The 19,455-nt window shown below is 44.9% G+C and overlaps 2 protein-coding genes across 9 annotated transcripts in view; one reads left to right on the forward strand and one right to left on the reverse strand.

Moving 5' to 3' along the window:
- Positions 1-2,328, reverse strand: part of letm1 (leucine zipper-EF-hand containing transmembrane protein 1) — an 18,920-nt gene extending 16,592 nt beyond the window's left edge. For both annotated transcript variants that reach the window (XM_023812469.2, XM_023812468.2), the window contains exon 1: positions 2,190-2,328. In XM_023812469.2, the coding sequence (XP_023668237.1) occupies positions 2,190-2,268 (79 nt within the window). In that variant the 5' untranslated portion in view covers positions 2,269-2,328. The remainder of the gene's footprint in view (positions 1-2,189) is intronic.
- nsd2 (nuclear receptor binding SET domain protein 2) lies at positions 2,263-18,960 on the forward strand. Of its 7 annotated transcripts, none has more exons than XM_023812462.2 (23): positions 2,263-2,390; positions 6,664-7,336; positions 8,013-8,139; positions 8,303-8,472; positions 8,599-8,853; positions 9,095-9,260; positions 9,406-9,474; positions 9,731-9,849; positions 9,953-10,046; positions 10,216-10,325; positions 10,406-10,510; positions 12,165-12,291; positions 12,383-12,577; positions 12,697-12,876; positions 13,325-13,481; positions 13,878-14,080; positions 14,162-14,265; positions 15,104-15,373; positions 15,512-15,628; positions 15,805-15,946; positions 16,145-16,251; positions 17,573-17,777; positions 17,908-18,960. In XM_023812462.2, the coding sequence occupies exons 1-23, from the start codon at positions 2,374-2,376 to the stop codon at positions 18,153-18,155; spliced, it is 3,960 nt and encodes a 1,319-aa protein (XP_023668230.1). In that variant the 5' UTR covers positions 2,263-2,373; the 3' UTR covers positions 18,156-18,960. The 7 variants fall into 7 exon arrangements, with proteins under 7 accessions (XP_023668230.1, XP_023668231.1, XP_072563850.1 ...); XM_023812463.2 differs by having other exon boundaries at positions 2,306-2,390; positions 6,667-7,336; XM_072707749.1 differs by lacking the exon at positions 2,263-2,390 and adding an exon at positions 2,941-2,958.
- Positions 18,961-19,455: the final 495 nt, after the last annotated feature.

Consider the following 19,455-nt stretch of genomic DNA (forward strand, 5'->3'; position numbering starts at 1 on the left):
TTGCAATTCGTTAATTCCGCTGTTTCAAATCACGATTTTGATTTGAAATCGATAAATCGTTCAGCCCTACCGGGGACAATCCAGAATACTGGCATAGAACGCTTCATCAAAAAGACCAAGCATTGAAAGATGTCTCAAAGTTTAAATTCATACAGAATTAAATGCAATGTTGTCTTTTCATGATAGATATGTAATCAACAAGTCTTAACATATATGTAGCCTTAGAAACAGACACACATTGGTTACAGAATGAGTCTGATAAATGACTCGACTGAAGACACCTAGCAGAAGCCAAGCAGAGAACAGCAGCTGGAAAAACAGCGAGGCTGCAGAGACACGACAACCCAAGACATGACCATTATTCAAATAATACCAAGTGGGATAAGTACTGATTGACTGCAGCCAAAACTAACACAACCTGAGGCATGCCTGCACAAGTGGCGGGGGGTGGGGGGGGGGAGATGCATCAACCCTGTGCTGCAGGTGAGGACAAGCTGGGAACAGTGTCCTTAGAGAACCTCAACTGCCCAGGCCACAGTATGACCCGTCATCTCAGCATTGAGAATGTTGGGTTAGCTAACACAGTCAAACGCACCCCAAGGGGCGTTCCATGCGATCCAGACAGGAGCATGGTGCAGTCTGCTCTGGCCCTAAAGCCTCACAGCCAGGCTTAGCTAGCAGTCTGCCCTGTCAGTCTCAGTACATCTGGCCCTGTGCCTTTATTCAGTTCCACCTGTCCTTGAGAGACACTCTGTGCTTTCACTAAAACCTCCTTTGTCAATAAAGTTATACAAGTCAAACAAAAGACATGTACACATGCTAGGGAAAATACTTAACACCAAATCTATAGCTATCAAAAAAAAATAAACTGCTAACATTGGAAAAAAACAAAAAAAAAAAAATTACTCCCGAATAAGCAATAAGCACAGCACCCTTTACATAGCTTACTATTGTGTGCGATACAATGCTATTGTAACCTTTGATGTTTGAACATAAAAGGAACAAAACACTGTAACTGAGATATAATAAAAGAATTTTCGAATCCCTCTCTGCGTATTTTTGCAAAGATTCTTCCAGGAGAGTGCTCTGGACAAGTTAACAAAGACAAAGTATGTATACATGAAATCAAACAATGACTCTGCAGGTCATATACCAGACATATACTAACTTGTCATCCAAAACAGGGGTGATTTTAATAAGTTTCATTGCATTTTTTGTTATTCTAATTATGTACAACCAGCTTTGCGACATACATCGCACATTTTATATGTACATAAGCAACCGTTTCCTACTGCTAATAAATGAGATTTTATTGACGATGCGCACATCAGTTTGGAAACATCTGGCAGCAATTTACAGGTTTGGAAACAACTCGTGAGAAAGGGGAGGTGCACCTACAGCAAGCCACGCACTTTCCAGAAAAAAAGAAGCATGAAAGCAGTGTATTTTAAAGTGTGTCCGTTTTTACTGGTGTAATTTGGAATAAATCAAAACAAAATACACACAGATCATGCGATATTGGGTTTAGCTACTTCATCTAAAGCTTGTAGCTAAATATTCTTACAAATTTAAATCCAAATATTAATCAAACATAGATTTCAAAAAGAAAAAGGAGCCCTGAAATGGGATTTACACCTTTATGTGGAATTTCATCAGAAACCTAAGAATCACATGCGGGTTTGATACATAATAATACTTGACAGGTGCAAAGTTGTCTGTACTGACACACCGGTACACCGGCTAGTTAGCTTTAGCAGAGAAGCCGGTAAAGTCGTAGGATTACACTTATTGTACAACACTAACTACTTAATTAGGTAAAAAGCACGCAATGTGTAGCATTTAGATAATCTTTTAAACAAAGATCGAGTCGTTAATAATTCACATTTACGCCACTAAACTAAATGGACACACATGCGGCTAACTGGCCGTCGACTGCCGAGAAACAGCAAACTGATCTATGTAACCATCTCAATGTCTCGTAAACCACTTCGTTGCTTGGTATACACGTTACTAATCTGCCTTTTTAACCGTCACACAAGCACACTAACATAACCAGCAACATCATTCGAAAGCCAGACAACGCTTTAAAAAACGGTAAGGTCACTCAGCCCCACAGCCTGTCAGCTAATAACCGAACCCTGTTCAATTACTAACACAAACATCACGCTTTAAATAATTAAAATTCTCACCTCTTCTCAGCTCTTTGTTTAATGACCTGGACGTCTTAATTAGAGGAGACCGGGATCTTGAAAAAAGGATTAACGCCATTGTGGTTTTGTTTCAGTTGAATGATAACTAAATGACGGTTACCGCTAGCCTAGCCTAGCTTAGCCTAGCACAGCAGCGATCCTGAGTCACTGGAGCGCCGGTTTCATGTCCTTCCTTCTTGGGTGAGTACCACGGTGCGGCCCTGGCATTCCTCGCTTCCGCGTCTGACTGAAGCGAATCCCAGCAATCCGGGGTGAGTCACAGCGGTGACGGACCGTCACATTCCGCCTCGGCGCTGAACGGCACGGCTTACCGGACAGCACGGAAACCCAGCGACCGCTCGCGTTGTGGAGCGGAGAAGGGAGATCTCGCGATATCCGGGAGCACGTGGCATCTTTTTAATGCTACAGTAACAAAAAAAAAATTCACATTGCGGTCATTGCTTGCTGCACATTAGAAAATAGGAAATATTGCGGTTTGTGGGTCGTCGTGCTACATTTTATTACTTATTAACTATTTTGTCTCAGGATAAAAGTACACTTAGACGAAATAAAATGTGTTCCCTGCGACCCTGACCAAAACAAGTGGTTGAAAGATGGATGGATGGATAAGTGTTTTTATTCTACAGTCCCAGTTAAAATTAAAAGAGAGTTACATCTCTTAATTTGTAATTTGTACGGCGTCACAACGGCCGTAATACTTTCAATCGGAAAGACCACGCCCTACAAAAACGTCCAAGCCAAGGACTGGGTATGATGCAAAGTCTTTTTCTGTTAATGCTAATAAAGTCGTTATCATAAAAATAATGTTCGATATAATTAAGCAAAATAATACTAATGATGTAGGTTGCATATCATTATATAGCGATAAAAATACCCCATTATGAATCTGCCATATAGTTTTTAGCTTGGGTAGAAAATAAAGACGTTCAACTGTAAGTTAAAGAGAACTACACTTGACATGTGAATAAACATATAACTGGGCAGAAATCAGTTTTAAATAATGTGAGTTCTTTAGTATATGCAAAGAAGAATCAGACGTTGATAATGTTATCCTTGTTTCGTACGTTCGGTACAATCAAATAGGGGCTGTGGGTTCGATTCCTGTCTCTGCTTTTTGTGGGTTTCCTTCGTGTACTCCGATTTCCTCCCACAGTCCAAAGACATGCGGTTTACGTGGATTACTGTCATTAAATTGCCCCCGATGTGGGATTGTTGGCGAGTGACTGACTGTCTCCTTGCCTCTGTGACGTACTCTGTGGATACTGTGTTCGCCGCCAAGCTGCAATGGAAAATGGGTGGAAGAGTAACTTCTAAGGCCAATAATAACTGGTATATGCATCGTATATATAACATAAGTAACCCTTGAAATTAACGTTGAATTAGATTCTGTTAATAAATAAAAATTGTTGAAAAGGGGATATCGTTTAGATGATAGTATGTCATTGAACTGTGCTTAGCAAGATCATATGTTCATCATTATTATTATATCTGTTTTATTGATGTACAGCTTACACCTTGCCCCAGCGTTGACAAACACGTAGCCGTTTCGGTAGAGAAGCGCGCCCAAGGCGAGGTTGCCAGATATTCCGATCATCATTCTATTGGTGTTTTTGACAGGTGTAATGAATCAAATGTGGCCAAGATATATGTATACTCACAGGGGCGTAGGAACCGGGGGGGGAGGGCGAACCCCCAATATTTAATTTATTCGGGGGTCACCTCCTCAGCTCCCCCCCCCCCAAAAAAAACCACACCTTTACATTTAAATAATTGTGTCCCCCCAGGATCAAACTCTTCACATTCAGTAACGTTTGAGCATTATTAACTGTATGTGTAAGGCTTTACATACTTTCTTTGCCAAGAGAATTTTAAAAATCCGTTTAATACCTGCATCTTAAATGTACTTTTACGACAACGTTTTCCGTGGGTGCAGGTTGCCTGGAGTAACTCCTGCAGAACTGGCCACGCTGATCGTCTTTTCCATCCGCTTTCGGTCATGTTGCTTTTTGAAGGAACATGACTCGGCTTTAAAATCTCGGGTACTATTTTCAAACACAATTTTCTCCTTTTATTCTACTCCTCAAGTCCATAGTTTTCTGCACATAAAAAAGGCCCTCGTCGCCTTTATTCTGCCTGGACTCTAATGTGCCTTTTTACCAATCTGGCAACCCCGCCACGGCCCTATAGTGTTTCTTTGGTGTGACGTCATGTGAAGAGGCCGTCCTCCGTTTCATTTGTTAAGAATTCGGGTCGCCGCTTCATAGGTTTTCCAGTCGATATACGTCCAGATCTCTAAAACAAGATTTTGAAGTCTGCGTGGACATTGACGGAAATACTAAATGTGACCCGTTCTGCCTTCACATCATACGGAAAAGCGGGAATGTTCTTGTACAGCCGTATAAAGCCTGGGGTTTTTTTTGAAAAGGCCGGTTAAACTCTCCAGAGCTGCCAGCCAATCGGAAGTGAGTATTTTTCGCGCTGGTTGAGAGTATAGATCGCCGCGAGCCTTGATTCGAGTTGTGCGTAAACCTTGCTTTCCGAAGACGTTCATAAAGATGCTCCTAACAGGTTATTTTGTTAATAATGTCTTATGGCACTGTTAGATTACCCGTGAAAATAATACGAATACATTTTCTGCGAAGCAGTAACGGCGGAAAACAGTTTCTTTCCAGTATGGCCACTAGTAGAAGTGACCACAGAGTCCGCACAGGGGCTAGGCAGTCAGCCGTAGTGTTAGCTAGCTGTCGGTTAGTGTGTGTTACGCTCAGCAACATTTTAAACCACATAAATAAAATGATCACACGTTAATAGCTGTACACTTGCACATTTTTGACTGTCCGAAATTGTTCGTAACTCAGGTCAATAGGTATCGGTCCCTTGGCTAGCCAGTAAGCTAATGTGTCGCCGTATTAAAGCCATATTTAAAATATTGCCTGCGGATCGGATGAGATTTTGGGGCGGATGTATTTGTTGAGGTGCTTCGTATTTTACGTGAAATTCCGGGCGCGAATATGAAGGGGGGAGGATGTGTTGACGCTGGTACTTGGCTACATGGTGAATAAGAAAATGTGTGAAAGCACTTTTTTGTTTGCTGAATAATTACGCCATGTCAGTTTCAACGTTAGCCGATGTCCCATACGAGATGGGTTTCTGAATGCCGGCCAGCTAAGCTCTTCTAGTGGATTCACACCCACGTACCCAGCGAAAGAGCTAGTGAAACGTTGAGCTTTGACATAATGTTTTCCATCCATTTTTACTAACCGTGCAGAGGTTTTTCTCAATCATTGTTACTGTGCAGCTAGCGACAGCAGTGCACTTTGCTGTGTTAAATAGCATTGATTTGGGGTAGAGGTACCGAATCACTGGTCGCTAGCTATTTCGGTCTCCACTGATCTGTCGACTTAGGCCGATGACATAACGATGTTTTGGCTCCATCGAAAGTGGGAAAACGATAATATGCGAATCGGGCGGCGATTTAATGCTAGTTACGCCAGGGAAAGTAACCCCGTTTGACTTAGACCTGGTGTATTGGTATTTTTTCCATCCGTAGAGAGATATGTTACTTTTGCGGTCAGTTTTTGCGTATGAATGGGAGCCATGTTTGGCTTGCAGCTCAGTCGCCCGCGTAGTGAATTTAAGCAGTAAAACTAATTCACATCTAAAACGTAGTACGGCGCTTAATCTCTTAACTATATAGGTAACCAGGCACCAATTCCGTAAAAAACACTATATCCTGGTAAAGTTTATTATTCACTATTACCTATTTGAGGAAAATGTTTTCTGAGTACTAGCATTACTTAAATGATATTTAAAAATCTGTTTCTTCTTCTTAGAAACATTTTGGAGTGTTACAAGACTTTGAAACTAGATTAGTTGCATATAACATCTTAACTTACACCTGAGCTGAATACATTTATCGTAATACTGCGATATAAATGTCTGAATAAATTTCTTTTCAAAATTGACTTATGGCAGAACCTGTTTTCATAAATATATTATGTACACTTTAATGGAAATGTGTCCCGTTTTTGTTGTACAAGTGTTAAATATGTGTCTCCTGTAGAGTTTTTGGAATTTGTGCTTCCATAAGGATCCTTGTGGCGTCATCTGTCAGTGTTCCCACTGCAGTACTCTAGGAATCTATACTGCATTTTCATACCTGATTCATACAAGTTATTCAAGGATTATAACGCAGCAAGTATTTATTGAAGATGTATAAAACATAGAGTATCTAATGTATATGTTAGGTATATATATATATGAAGATATATTTGGTGTGGTCTCATTATTGGACCAGGCCCTTTGAATGTTCCTTAAGAGTAACAGCTTGATAATGGCTTTCGTAGTCCCTTAATGTGATTTTGATAGCAGCCATCTTCCAGTAATAAAGCACGCCGACTGAATTGGAGCCAGCCGTGCTGTTGTCTCTAAGCCCTCGTTGTTACTCCTGCAGCAGATTGAGCCTGGACGCGAGGGTCTTGGATGGGATGGATGGCAAAGGCCGCTCGCTGCCTTTGATGGCTGAGCCGCCGAATCCGGTCAGTATGAAGCAGGCACCGGAGACGCTGGGCGGCCGCAAAGGCCGCGCGGACATGAACGGTGACCCTGCGCTGCTGATGGACCAGGCGGCTGCTCAGCTCGCCGTCACCCTACAGGACGGCGTCCTCCAGAACATGTCTGGGCACAGTCACACGCACGAGCGGCTGAAGGATTTGACCTCGCGCGTTCTCAATGGCAAGCAGGAAAAGCTGACCAAGTTGTGTGCCGCCGAGCCCACCATCCTGAAAGTGGTGGAGGCCCCACCGCAGCACCCCAGTCCCCAGGGCAAAGGGGCCTCGGACATCCAGATCCACATCACCAAGATGGTGGCCAAGAGCGAGCCGCTCTTCGTGTCCTGTTTTGGCGAAGACGGCGATCCACCCGCCCAAGCCGCACCCCCCAATGGGGTTCCATCCCTCCCCACCAAAGGGAAGCCAGGAAAGAGGAGAAAAGGAAAGAAGGTTCTGGTTCCTAGAGCTAACCCTCAGTTAGCTTCTCCCATGGTTCCTTTGGAGACACCGAAGGAAGTGGAGGCTAAGGATGGTACTGAAATGGCAAATGATTCAATGAGCGGAACACCAGGCAAGGTAGGTCCACCTTCCTCTGATTTAATTGAAGATAATCCTGTCACCTTGTCATTGTTTCCTCTGAGGTGCTGCTTTTTCTGGTATGTTTTTGAGGGGGCAATAATGTATTTTTTAAAGAGAACCATATTTGATAACACTGTTTACTACTGTTTCTGGAAACCTCAGCAGCTCTAGTTTGGGATAGGAGCCCTTCAACTGGGTTTTCTGTACTCTGAGTAAGCTAGACGTTTTGTGACACATTAGCATTACACTGTTCTCGGTTGAAGTAGGCTAATTTTATTGCCTTTTTATTCAAAGTGCTTTATCATAATGCAATTTATGGCTTTGAATTTCCTGGTAAGCTGTTTTACAGAAGCTTGTCTATCTTCACAATCATTGCAGTTCATGTTTTTCTCAGTGTCATTCAAATGAATTGTTTTGTAAATTTTTCTATAGACTGTATGGGAATGTGTGTGTTTGGTTGGGTAATCTTGCTGTAAGTGGGGGGGGGGGGGGGGGGGGATAACATTTATAAATATATTGTGAATGTGTTTGGTCTGTTACTATATTTTGAGGTTGTGGTTGGTTCAAACTGTAGATAAGGTGTTTGAATCTGCAATCAATCCTGCTGTTTAGCATTCATGCAATGCAAAACAGTGGCTCTGCAACATTAAGCCCTACCTGTCGCGTCTAACAGGTATGTGAGCGGCGGGAGGTGCATTTCTTTGTGGGAGATGTGGTGTGGACAAAGGTATCTGGATACCCGTGGTGGCCCTGCATGGTGACCACAGACCCGGTACTCAACCACCATGTTAAGCAGAAGGGTATGTCTCACTACAGGTGTAACTTCAGATAGCATGCGGCCTGACTTCTATGTTAAGCTGCCTTTTTCATACTGGCTCCTTTATACGTTTGAAGTGTGTGGTCTGTGTAGATACCCTTGGCATGTGTAAACGTGGCTCACGCTGCCCTTTTCCCTATATACAGCGACTAACAGCCGCAGAGGTCTGCTCTACCACGTGCAGTACTTTGGCGACACGCCAGAGCGGGGCTATATCTTCGAGAGGAGCATGGTGACGTTTGGAGGCAAAGAGCAGTACCAGGAGCTGTGCCACAGCAGGACCAAGCAGTCGGCTACCCGGGTCAACCCTAAAAAGGTGCCTGTTTTTAACAGCACACCCAGATTCTCCCCCTGAATGTCGTGTTGGTGTTTAATGCCACGCTTTACATGTACACACGTTCGTGAGTCTGCTGTGTGACTGACGTGCGACGCTCTCTGTCAGACACACCACTCCGTGCCCCTGAAGCTGAGGGCCCAGTGGAGTATGGGAGTCTCACAGGCCACAGAGGCCATTGGCATGGCACTAGAGGAACGTATAGCCAGCTTCACCTTTACCTACACTGGTGGGCAACCACAGCTTAACCCCCATGTACTAAGAGACCTGCCCGCCACCCCCTGCAACGCCGCTCCGGCAAGGCAGCGACAGCAGGCTGTATCTGCCCCCCATGCGCCCAGCCAAGGAAAACGGCGTGCCCAGGTAGGTGTTAGCTGCCCTCCCTACCACGATTCCTCCCTCAGTCTTTGCCACGAATATAGTTATTTAAAGCATAAGCCTACTTGGGAAGGTTTTCCTAGAGTGTACTTTTCCAGGGAGAAATCATAGGGATTTTACGATCATCCACATGATCAACACCTTCTACACATCAGTGTTAGTGAATCCCATCCCTGATTCTCCCGTCCAGTTCCCTCTAACTTTGCTGCCCGCTTTTTGCTTCCAGGTTTTGCCAGCATCTTCTGAAGGTTCCAAATTACTTGAACAAAAGCAGAGAAATGGGCCCAGGTTCCGGGAGAGTGGCAGACCTGTACAGAAGAGAGCCCAGCTGGCTGCTGTTCCTGCCGCTGAAGGCGGCCTGCCGCCTCCGACTGAGCTCCCAGCTTCACCAGGTAGGCCTGCATGGGCCAGTCTTCACTGCTACTGCACACTGGCTTGTCTTGTATAAACCCCACTGCTTTCTCCTCTGCTGTGGTAATGTCATATCCTGCTGGAGCTGCTTTTGCCCTCCTCCTCTGCTCTCCTCCCATCCTTTAGCTAAGAAAGATGGTCGCTCCAGGATCTGTCCCACTCCAGAGAAGAGGGGGACAAAGTCCCATTTGAAAGGTTAGCACAGCCCTCCTTACTAATGGTCACCTGTTATTAACATACCTGCAGGTTGACCAGCACTAATAGTGTAGCCAGCTTTTTTATTTTTAAGCTTTTTTTGATAATCCCTGTGACCCTGGATAAGTGGTTAGAAGATTAAAGTTCATCACTGTAACCTTCCTGGTTTATCGTGTCTGCTCAGCTCTTATTGAGTATTTTTGTTCTCCAATCCAAACTGCTGCCCCACACACTAACCTTCCCCACCATCCCCCAGGGACCAAGGGCTCTGCAGAAACGAAGAACCCCAGAAAGAGGACGCTGAGCCGGGCCGGGGAGAAGGCCGAGCAGCCCCGCAAACGGGCCAAGCTGGATGGCCGCGTGTGGAAACGGAAGGTAATCTGCGTATGAGCTGCGAGAAGGCAGCTTCCCTTCGCCTGGCTCCCAGCTCTCACGCTCAGCATGCTTCTCTGACAGGCCTTTACCTCTGTCTTTGTAGGGGGAACCCAGTCCCACAGTGAAGAAAAAGTTAGAAGTAAAGGCCACCAGTGTGAAGAAGAGGAGCCCGCGAGGCGCTGAGGCCGATATCTGTGGTACTGTCCTTCCTCTACATCTAAGAATAAAACATTGTAACATTCAGGTCATTATTCTTCCCAGGATGTAGTTTGTTCTTGGTTAATAATCTGCTGTGTCTGTTCTGTAGCTGTCGTTGTTGTTATATACAGTGTTACAGTACTGTACTGCTGCTCTCTGTCTGACCAGCAACCCAGGAAAAACCCAAGCCTGCAAAAAAACGTCGACGGCAGCTAAAGGCGCAGTCAGCTGCAACACCACCCAGGAAGAAGTGCCTTCAACATTCTCCTGAGCCAGAGGTGAGGAATCTTCTCCCTGGTGGTTCCGGCATCTCCACGGTGCTCCGCGTCGGCCTCATGTGGCGGCTCTTCCTCCGCAGGAGTCTTTGTGTGAGGAGCAGCCCGACTCCCCAGCTGCGAGCACCGACGACCTGCACGCTGCCAAAAGAGGGGAGCGAAATGCCAAGAAGGAGTATGTCTGCCAGGTGAGCCAGCGACTGCTCTCTGTGTCTTTGCGTCTTACACACACCTGTGTGAATCTCTCAGCCAGCTAATCATCTTGATACTTCTTGTGTAACTTGTATGTAGTAAATGAGGCATTCTGTACACACAGGTACGAACGACATGCATATTTCTCCCTTTTTTCAATTGTATACGTGTTTAATTAGGGGTGTAACGGTGCACAAAATTCACGGTTCGGTACAAACCTCAGTTCTGGGCTCATGGTTCGGTGCATTTTCGGCACACCTGGGTTCTCGCACCCGGATTTCTCTTTGGAGGGAGCGGATTCAGTTATGGAATTTTCTATAAAGAGCATTTAGAAAGCAACCAGGAATTCATGCAATTTGTATTGCTATGTTTTAATGACCGTTTGCAGACAACTGTACAGTAAATTTCGTATGAATCAGAACAGGAATGTTTTGTGATGTTACAGTTGGTTATATGTTTCCTTTGAATCTGTAGAGCTTTATGTAGTGAAAACTTTCATGACATTTCTGGTTGGAATTTTCTTTATTTTAAAGCTAAAGGAATAATGTTTATACAAAATGTATTGCTGTCTTTAAAATATTGTTTTTATTACAGCTAGAGGTTTGCTTACTGTAACGCTGGGCAATATAAACAACACACACGCTTATCACAAAATTGAAACAATACGAAAACGTGAAATTTCAATAACGGAACATAGGCTGATATATGCCGTCAAGCAATCACATGGTATTTTGTACGAACACGCAACCTGTCCCTAAGTAACGAACAGCCGAGTTCAGGGCATGAGTGGTGCACACTACCAGCGACAGGGTTGGTGATGTACACGAGTCATGGGAGAGGGTCGAGCTCCTCAGTGGAAATGGTGAAGAAGCTGACAGCTCAGCAGCCTTAATATTTTTTTCAAAAAAGATATTGTGGATGAATAAGGTGACTGGACATTGGTGGTGTTGCAGTACTTATTGTGGTTTGAAGTCCAACATGCAACACACTGATGCTATGTACTGAAAACTGTCAGCTGCAACTGGAAATACTGCAAACTCATTTCACTACTTTAAGCATTGGGATCCAGTAGAACATGCAGAATTCAAACACTTGGTCTGAAACACCAGCAATGTTATACCCCCCCCCTGGAATGAGCGGTGAGGCAGAGGAAAAAGACAAGCAATAGTCTGTACTGATGTGTTTTCTATGCCCTACAACAAAAGTTTTTATTTTTTATGAGTTATTTATTAAAGTTAGATTTAGTTTTGCAATCTATTCAATTTGTGGTCTTTATAGAGGAATCCCAAGGGAATTTTAAGCAAAAATGAAGCCTTGAAATAACTATCAATATCAACTGATATGAAAAAAATTTATTTTTAAGAATTGCCTTCTTGCCCATCCCTGCTGTAATCTGGTTAAGGCTAATGAGTCTGTTTCTTTCAATTACATATTATATTTAATAATGGAGTAGAAAGTAGAAAATCTTGAGTATTTTGCTGAATTTCAATAATGAGCAGATGAGAATAATTTGTACTCGGCAAATTATTATTATTTTAATTGTGTGTGTGTGTGTGTGTGTGTGTGTGTGTGTATATATATATATATGTGTGTATATATGTGTGTGTAAGTTATATGAGCAGGCTTGAGAAAAGAAGTGTGTCTGCACAGGTCTGCGAGGGGGTTGGTGAGGAGCTGCTTCTGTGTGAAGGCCAGTGCTGTGGAGCTTTCCACTCACGTTGTCTGGATGCCCCCTCGCGGCCCCAGGCCAAAGTTCTCTGTCAGACATGCCGCTCAGGTGGGTGCACCGCGTGTGTGTGTGTGTGTGTGTGTGTGCGCGTGCGTGTCTGTGCGTCTGTGTGTGTGACGCTGCTTCTCTCCTCCCCCAGGCATCCAGCAGTGCTTCTCCTGTAAGGGTACTGACGGCAGCATCCAGCGCTGCGTGGTACAGCAGTGCGGCCGCTTCTACCACGAGGCCTGCGCCCGCCTGAACGCCCTCTCCGTCTTTAAGAACAAGGGCTTCCGCTGTCCCCTGCACGTCTGTCTCAGCTGCCACTTCAACAGCCGCTCCAAGGCCACCAAAGGTCAGGTCTATAACATGTACCAGCCTCTCCGGTCCTTCTCGCTCGACCGCGATCAAGCTCCGCAAAGCCGCTGGCAGGCTGTGGGCACTGACTGGCTGGCGTGGCGTTGTGCCCCCTAGGTAAGATGCTGCGCTGTGTGCGATGTCCGGTCGCCTACCACGCCGGGGACCTCTGCATGGCCGCAGGCAGTCGAGTGTTGTCTGCCAACGCCATAATCTGCACGAATCACTTCAGCGCTAAGAAGGGCTACAGCCACCACTCTCACGTCAACGTCAGCTGGTGCTTCATCTGCTCTAAAGGTCAGGGCGCCGCTCGGTGGACAAACCGGGTACGACGTTTAGCCCTCTGTCTTTGTGCTCCAATGAATTTTGTCATACAGAAGTGGGCTATTTATTTTGCGATGATACGTCATGGGGGGGCGGCTGTACTTGCAACATTCTCCAATGAGAAACTGGTGTTTGTGAAATATATGAGGCATCGAAAATTTTGCAATGTGCCTCTTCAAGGTCATTTTGTTAAATTCTTTACGTTTCCTGACTATCACGGAATGTTTATTGTACCTGAACTATAAAGAAGCAGTGGATTTTTCCTTCTGAAAGCCCATACTCCTGATTTTGTGCAGCACTATTGTTCATTGTGTATATCTGCTAGTGTGTATTTCACTGTTTCTTCTGAGTAACTGAATTGTGCTGCTGGGCCCTGACCAGGAATGTTGGCTGACCCGGCTTGTGTTCCTGTGACCTGTAGGGGGCAGTCTGCTGTGCTGTGAATCGTGCCCTGCGGCCTTCCACGCAGATTGCCTCAATATTTCTATGCCCGATGGCACTTGGTACTGTAATGACTGTAGGGCTGGCAAGAAGCCCAGATACAAAGACATCATCTGGGTCAAGCTGGGAAACTACAGGTGAGGCACACAGGAGCGAGTTCTGTATGCAGCCATGGTGAAAATGTAGTCTGGTGGTTGCGATTTCAATAATTTTACTGATCACCTGTAGAGCCTCCCATGGTTGTTAAGCAAAGTTCAAAATGAAGTTGACTGGAATTTGTGATTCATTTCCTCAGCTGGCAGTGGCAAATTTATGTAGATGGTGAGAGATGGAAAATTTTAGGCCGCTGTACCATAACCTTTGTTTTACTTCCATTCTTAAAGAGACATTGGATCACTTAAGGAATAAGTTTGTGTGTTGGATGACAGCTTCTTATAGTTTTACGAAATTTAAAAATCCATTTTTATTTGACGCTTTGAATAACTAGTGCTGGTGGTTTATCATGGAGCCGTGAACACAGATATGCTTCGTAGGTGGTGGCCTGCGGAAATCCGTCACCCCCGCAGTGTTCCTACCAACATCCAGAAGCTGCGGCACGAGATCGGCGAGTTCCCCGTCTTCTTCTTCGGCTCTAAGGATTACTTCTGGACCCACCAGGCTCGGGTGTTTCCTTATATGGAGGGCGATCGTGGAAGCAAGTACCAGGGGAATGGCATCGGCAAGGTCTTTAAGAACGGTGCGTTTAGCTCTCTGTCAGCATGTGTGTTCATGTGGGACATGTGGCCGTGCCGTGATGAGCTCTGTCCTTCCGTCCCAGCCCTGATGGACGCCGAGGCACGCTTTGTCGAGATCAAGAGGGAACGGGAGGCCAAGGAAGCACAGGAAAATGACAAAAAGCCCCCACCCTACAAGTACATCAAGGTGTGTGCTCTTTGGCCGGGTCAGTGACGTGGCACAGGGGTCTGCGGGTCCTTTAGGGCAGTTTCCCAGTCTGCTCTTCAGGGTCCCCCAAGACGGTTCGTGTTTTTGCTCAAAAATGTGGAGCTTCTGGCGGGGATTTGGGAGGAACCCCAGGACCGGGTCGGGAAACTGGTTTAGGAGAATACTGCCTTACTTATGCAGTGTGGTGAAAAGGAAGGAAGTAAAAATGCCAGTTGAGTGTAAGGAAGATGGTGGAAATGGACATTGGACAGGGTGGGATTTTGGGTCACTTGATACAGGTGAGAAATTATTCTGTGGAGGGTTGGAGCCCAAGTTAATAAAGCTGGACATCCTAAGCCCAGACAGCCTGAGGTCCGTGGTCCAGGTTGAGCTGCTTGCAGAGATCGGGATTCAAGTTTGCAATGCGGACTCGACTTGCGACTCGTTTTTTTGACTCAGACTTGACTCTGACTCATTGATAGCAACTCGTGAACAATGAGTCTCAAGGCTCTAACATTTCTACACATGCCAAGCTCCGCAAACCATAAGGGCGTTAAACACTTCAGTGTGCCGTTACTCTGAAAATGTATAAACGCGTTACGTGAGACGTGCAGTTTTTGAACTGTTCAAGTGGGGATTCCCATTTAGTCACATCAATTACTAATAGAATGCACCAAACAGGTGGTTACATTTTCACGATGGAGACTTCAGACTTGACTCTGACTCTAATTTTGTGACTAATGAACATCTCTGGCTGCTCTTTAGTATCCAAAAGAGACTGTTGAAGGTATTCTGGCCATAAATTTCTTCCTCTGATGCAATGATTCCTCTGACACAGGTGAACAAACCCTGCGGCAGGGTACAGATCTACACGGCAGACGTCTCGGAGATCCCGAAGTGCAACTGCAAGCCCAGCGACGAGAAGCCGTGCGGCTTTGAGTCGGAGTGTCTGAACCGCATGCTGCTGTATGAGTGCCACCCACAGGTATGCCCAGCTGGTGCCCGCTGCCACAACCAGGCCTTCACCAAGCGCCAGTACCCTGACACCAAAGTCATCAAGACGGCTGGCAAGGGCTGGGGTCTGTTGGCCCTCAGGGACATCAAGAAGGTACGAGTCCGATGCTTCTTCCACTCTACAGGACCTACCAAAATATCATGTTTCGGTTTTCAATCCACTCTTTGGGGGACAGTTTTTGAGTGTTAGTCCCTGTGTTAGGGTGGCAACACTGATGTCATCTTTCTACAGGGAGAATTTGTTAATGAGTACGTAGGCGAGCTCATTGATGAAGAGGAATGCCGAGCTAGGATCCGATACGCCCAGGAAAATGACATCACCCACTTCTACATGCTGACCATAGATAAGGTAGGTGTCAGTGCCCTGTTGATATTCAAGCAAACATGCAAAATACAGAGAGCATGTTATGCCTAATTATGCCACGCTGGGGGCTTTCACCATCGCTGCTACCTGTATGACGGGTGTTTGGCGTATCTGACCTATGAGCTCAAACATAAGGCAGCCGCTTCTATTTCCGCTCTCAGGACCGTATCATTGACGCTGGGCCCAAAGGGAACTACTCGCGCTTTATGAATCACAGCTGCCAGCCCAACTGTGAAACACAGAAGTGGACAGTCAATGGAGATACACGAGTAGGCCTGTTCGCTATCTGTGACATCCCTGCAGGTGAGAGCCCCTCATGGTCAGGAGGTCTTATTACAAGACATTATTTCTTTGGTATATTCAATAAAAGATTACATACAATTATGTATGTACAATATGTATTACATACTTTTACCATTAAAAACTAATTATTTTCTTGTTGTATCAGGCAATCGATTCCCTTTGTTGACTAGTTGAACAGAGATGTTTTCTGAACTGCAGGCACTGAACTGACCTTTAACTACAACTTGGACTGTCTGGGCAATGAGAAGACGGTGTGTCGCTGTGGTGCCCCCAACTGCAGCGGTTTCCTAGGAGACAGGCCAAAGGTAGGAACCGTGTCTTAAGTTTTCCTGCATGGCATGCAGGTATCCTGGAGTTTAATGTTGACACTTTGTCCCTGTGGTGGGGATACCACCAAACCTGCGTCTTCCTTCCACGTCCAATGAGTACAACTTTGTCCCCTAGTGTCACTGGTGCTCCTTTCTGAAGATTTTAGGAACAATTTAGGTACACCACTTAAATCAACATGTAGTGCAACAACATACATATTTTTTTTTCCATCTCAACTGTATTACTGATACTGAATTTACCGAAGGAACGATGTGATGTTTTATTTTAAAGGAAAAAGTCACAAAGTAGAGCTTAAGAGAAAAATGAAGTTAAATTGGACTTTTTAAAACAAACACCAAATTTTTGTATATCTTTGTAAATTTTAAAAGGTAGGTGGGCATCCCCTATTGCGTCGGTGCATCTGTCCCTACATAGATTGTTTTTAGCTGCTGTTGTGTTTCATGAGGCATTTTCGCACCAAAACCTAGTTCCTGGTTCCAGGGCCTCTTTCCCACCGTACAAGAGGAGCTGCGACCTTTATGCTAAATGAGCATGGGAGATAAACAAAGGTCATAGGTCGAGCTTCACACGTAATCTCATAGGAAACTACACTGCCATCCCAAAACAATGGCTGATGAACAATTCGTTCTGTTAGTTATTTGTTGCTTAGGGGATCAATCATGATCATAATGGCACTTTTATTTATAGCACCCCCGCGACGTTTATAATTCCTAATTAAATCTAGCCACCAGATTGATCTTATTAAAAAAAGATGCAACGTTATTCCACTGATAAGCGCTGGCGAGTTTCACTGCCAGCACCGGCGACATTAGAGATTATGTACATCGGTTAGCGATCAAGTTTTCAGATGGAAATTATGCACACAAAAAAGTATTCATTAATATAAACTGAGGCACAAAAATCCATCTGCTCAATTTTTTACTCCACTACGTCTCTTTGGTGCTTGTGGTCACCCAGTCTGTATGGTGGCACTATAAGCCCCACCCCGGTAGAATAAGCCCCACCCAGTCAGCATGGTGACACTATAAGCCCCACCCCGGTAGAATAAGCCCCACCCAGTCAGCATGGTGGCACTATAAGCCCCACCCCAGTAGAATAAGCCCCACCCAGTCGCAGTCTCCAAAAAAGGTCGTGTGTGGAGCCCTGCAGTGTCATGCTACAGCTACTCAGCTGCATTAATAATACATTTATAGCACATTTACAGCATTAGCAGCATATACATTTCCATGTTGTGTCTGGGAGATTATCCCCGTTGCCTTGTGCATAGTGTCCCTTCATGGCTCCTCCTCCTCACAGAATTCCAATGGTCTGACCTCTGAGGTCAAAGGAAAGAAGCCCAAGAAAAAGGTGAAGAAGCGTCGGGCGCGTTCCGAGGGGAAGAAGCAGTCTGAGGATGAGTGTTTCCGCTGTGGCGATGGTGGCCAGCTGGTGCTGTGTGACAAAAAGAGCTGCACCAAGGCCTACCACCTGTCCTGCCTGGACCGCACAAAGCGACCCTTCGGTGAGCGTTCCTGCTCCGATGTAGCAGCTCTGAGTGAAGGGACCCATTTAAATATGTTGCTTGATTAGGGACGGGCTTTATGAGGCTGGTGTCTAAGTTCGAAACTTAGCGCTGTTGTCTGGCTCGGCAGGTCGGTGGGACTGTCCTTGGCATCACTGTGACGTCTGTGGGAAGAACTCTGAGGCCTTCTGCCAGCTATGCCCCAATTCCTTCTGCAAGGACCACCAGGAGGGGGCGCTACGCCTGTGGGCGCCTACAGGACAGTGGTGCTGCCAGGAGCACGACGAGCTGGAGCTGCGACCTGCGGCAGACAGCAGAGAGGCTGAGCCTCCTTTCGCAGATGGACACCGACTTCCTAAGAGCTCCCAGAAGGCTTAGGGGCAGACACAATCACACACAATGTAACCAGTAAGCAGCACTGCACAGCGAACTTCATCAGGGAAGCCCTGTTTCTTTGAGTTTCATTGAGCCGTCAGGACAGGTCCGTTTTTTTTATTTGATTTTTTATTTTTTCAAATTAACTTTTAAGTTTGCGTTTCATGCATCTGCACTGTTCGACACCTGTGGTAAGCACTAAATGTTTACTACACAATGTGGAACCAAGCTTGATTTACACAGCATTACAGTCAAACTTGAACATTTTTACTTTCTCTTAAACAGATTATTTGACATAGTACAGGTGTATAATAGACCAAAAGACCAAAATTATAATAAGACTGGAATATTGTAGTTACGTCTTGCCGGCAGTTAATTTGTTTTTAACACAGAAAGACACTATTAGTAGCTCTTAACAGTCTTTATGTAATAGAGATTTAGGTTGCATTTAATAGCCAAGTTTTTGTCTTGTTTGTAGCTCGTTTAAATTTTCGGGAATTGTGTAAATTCCAACGGTATGAATCTTGTTTCAAGAGACTTTGAAGAGAAGTGTTTGAATGCTTGTGACTGGGCTTACCTTGCATTGAAGTGTGAGACTGAAGTATGTCCTTTGTTCAAAAAAAACTTTACAGATTCCTAGTAAACACTGTCCAATGAAAACCAGCCTAATGTTAGTTTCTGCTTGAAAAGTGCACTGTACAGCAGGTACTTAACGCAAAGGTTCTGAGTAACTATACATATAGGCATATCTTTTAAGTTTAGTCATATGATGCTGAAATGTTTATTTTAATAAAAGTATAATTTGGAACATGCTAGTGAAATAGTTTGCTGATATTTCTTAGGGGGTGGTTTCCAGTTTGGTCAGGGTACCTTTATGGTCTGCAGCTGAAATGTGGGTAATCTGAGAGAGCATTCAGGGAGAATACATGAGCCCATAGATAAGAGCACTGCTAAGGCCTTAGCCAACAGGTATATCTGGGAAAACTTGTGTAGAAGATTCCAAGTTGATCACAGAAAGTAGACAGTGGCACAATGAAAAGTGAACCATGTCTGAATTTGGATATGGATCTAAATTTAAGACAACTGATGAATTTTTGCTACACAATTGTTGCATTGAAAGAGTATGTGATTGCTTTTAAAATACCTGACTGCAAAATAGTAACCTTAAATTATTGCAGAAAACAGATCTTAGCTGCTCCAAGTCCCTGTTCAGTCCTGCTTAAACACCACTTAGGAAAGACAGAAACGATGAAATTGGATACAGTCTGAGGATAGGTGACAAATTATGAATCTGTTTATTTTG

This window comes from Paramormyrops kingsleyae, chromosome 25 (genome assembly GCF_048594095.1).
Source record: "Paramormyrops kingsleyae isolate MSU_618 chromosome 25, PKINGS_0.4, whole genome shotgun sequence".
NCBI lineage: Eukaryota > Metazoa > Chordata > Actinopteri > Osteoglossiformes > Mormyridae > Paramormyrops > Paramormyrops kingsleyae.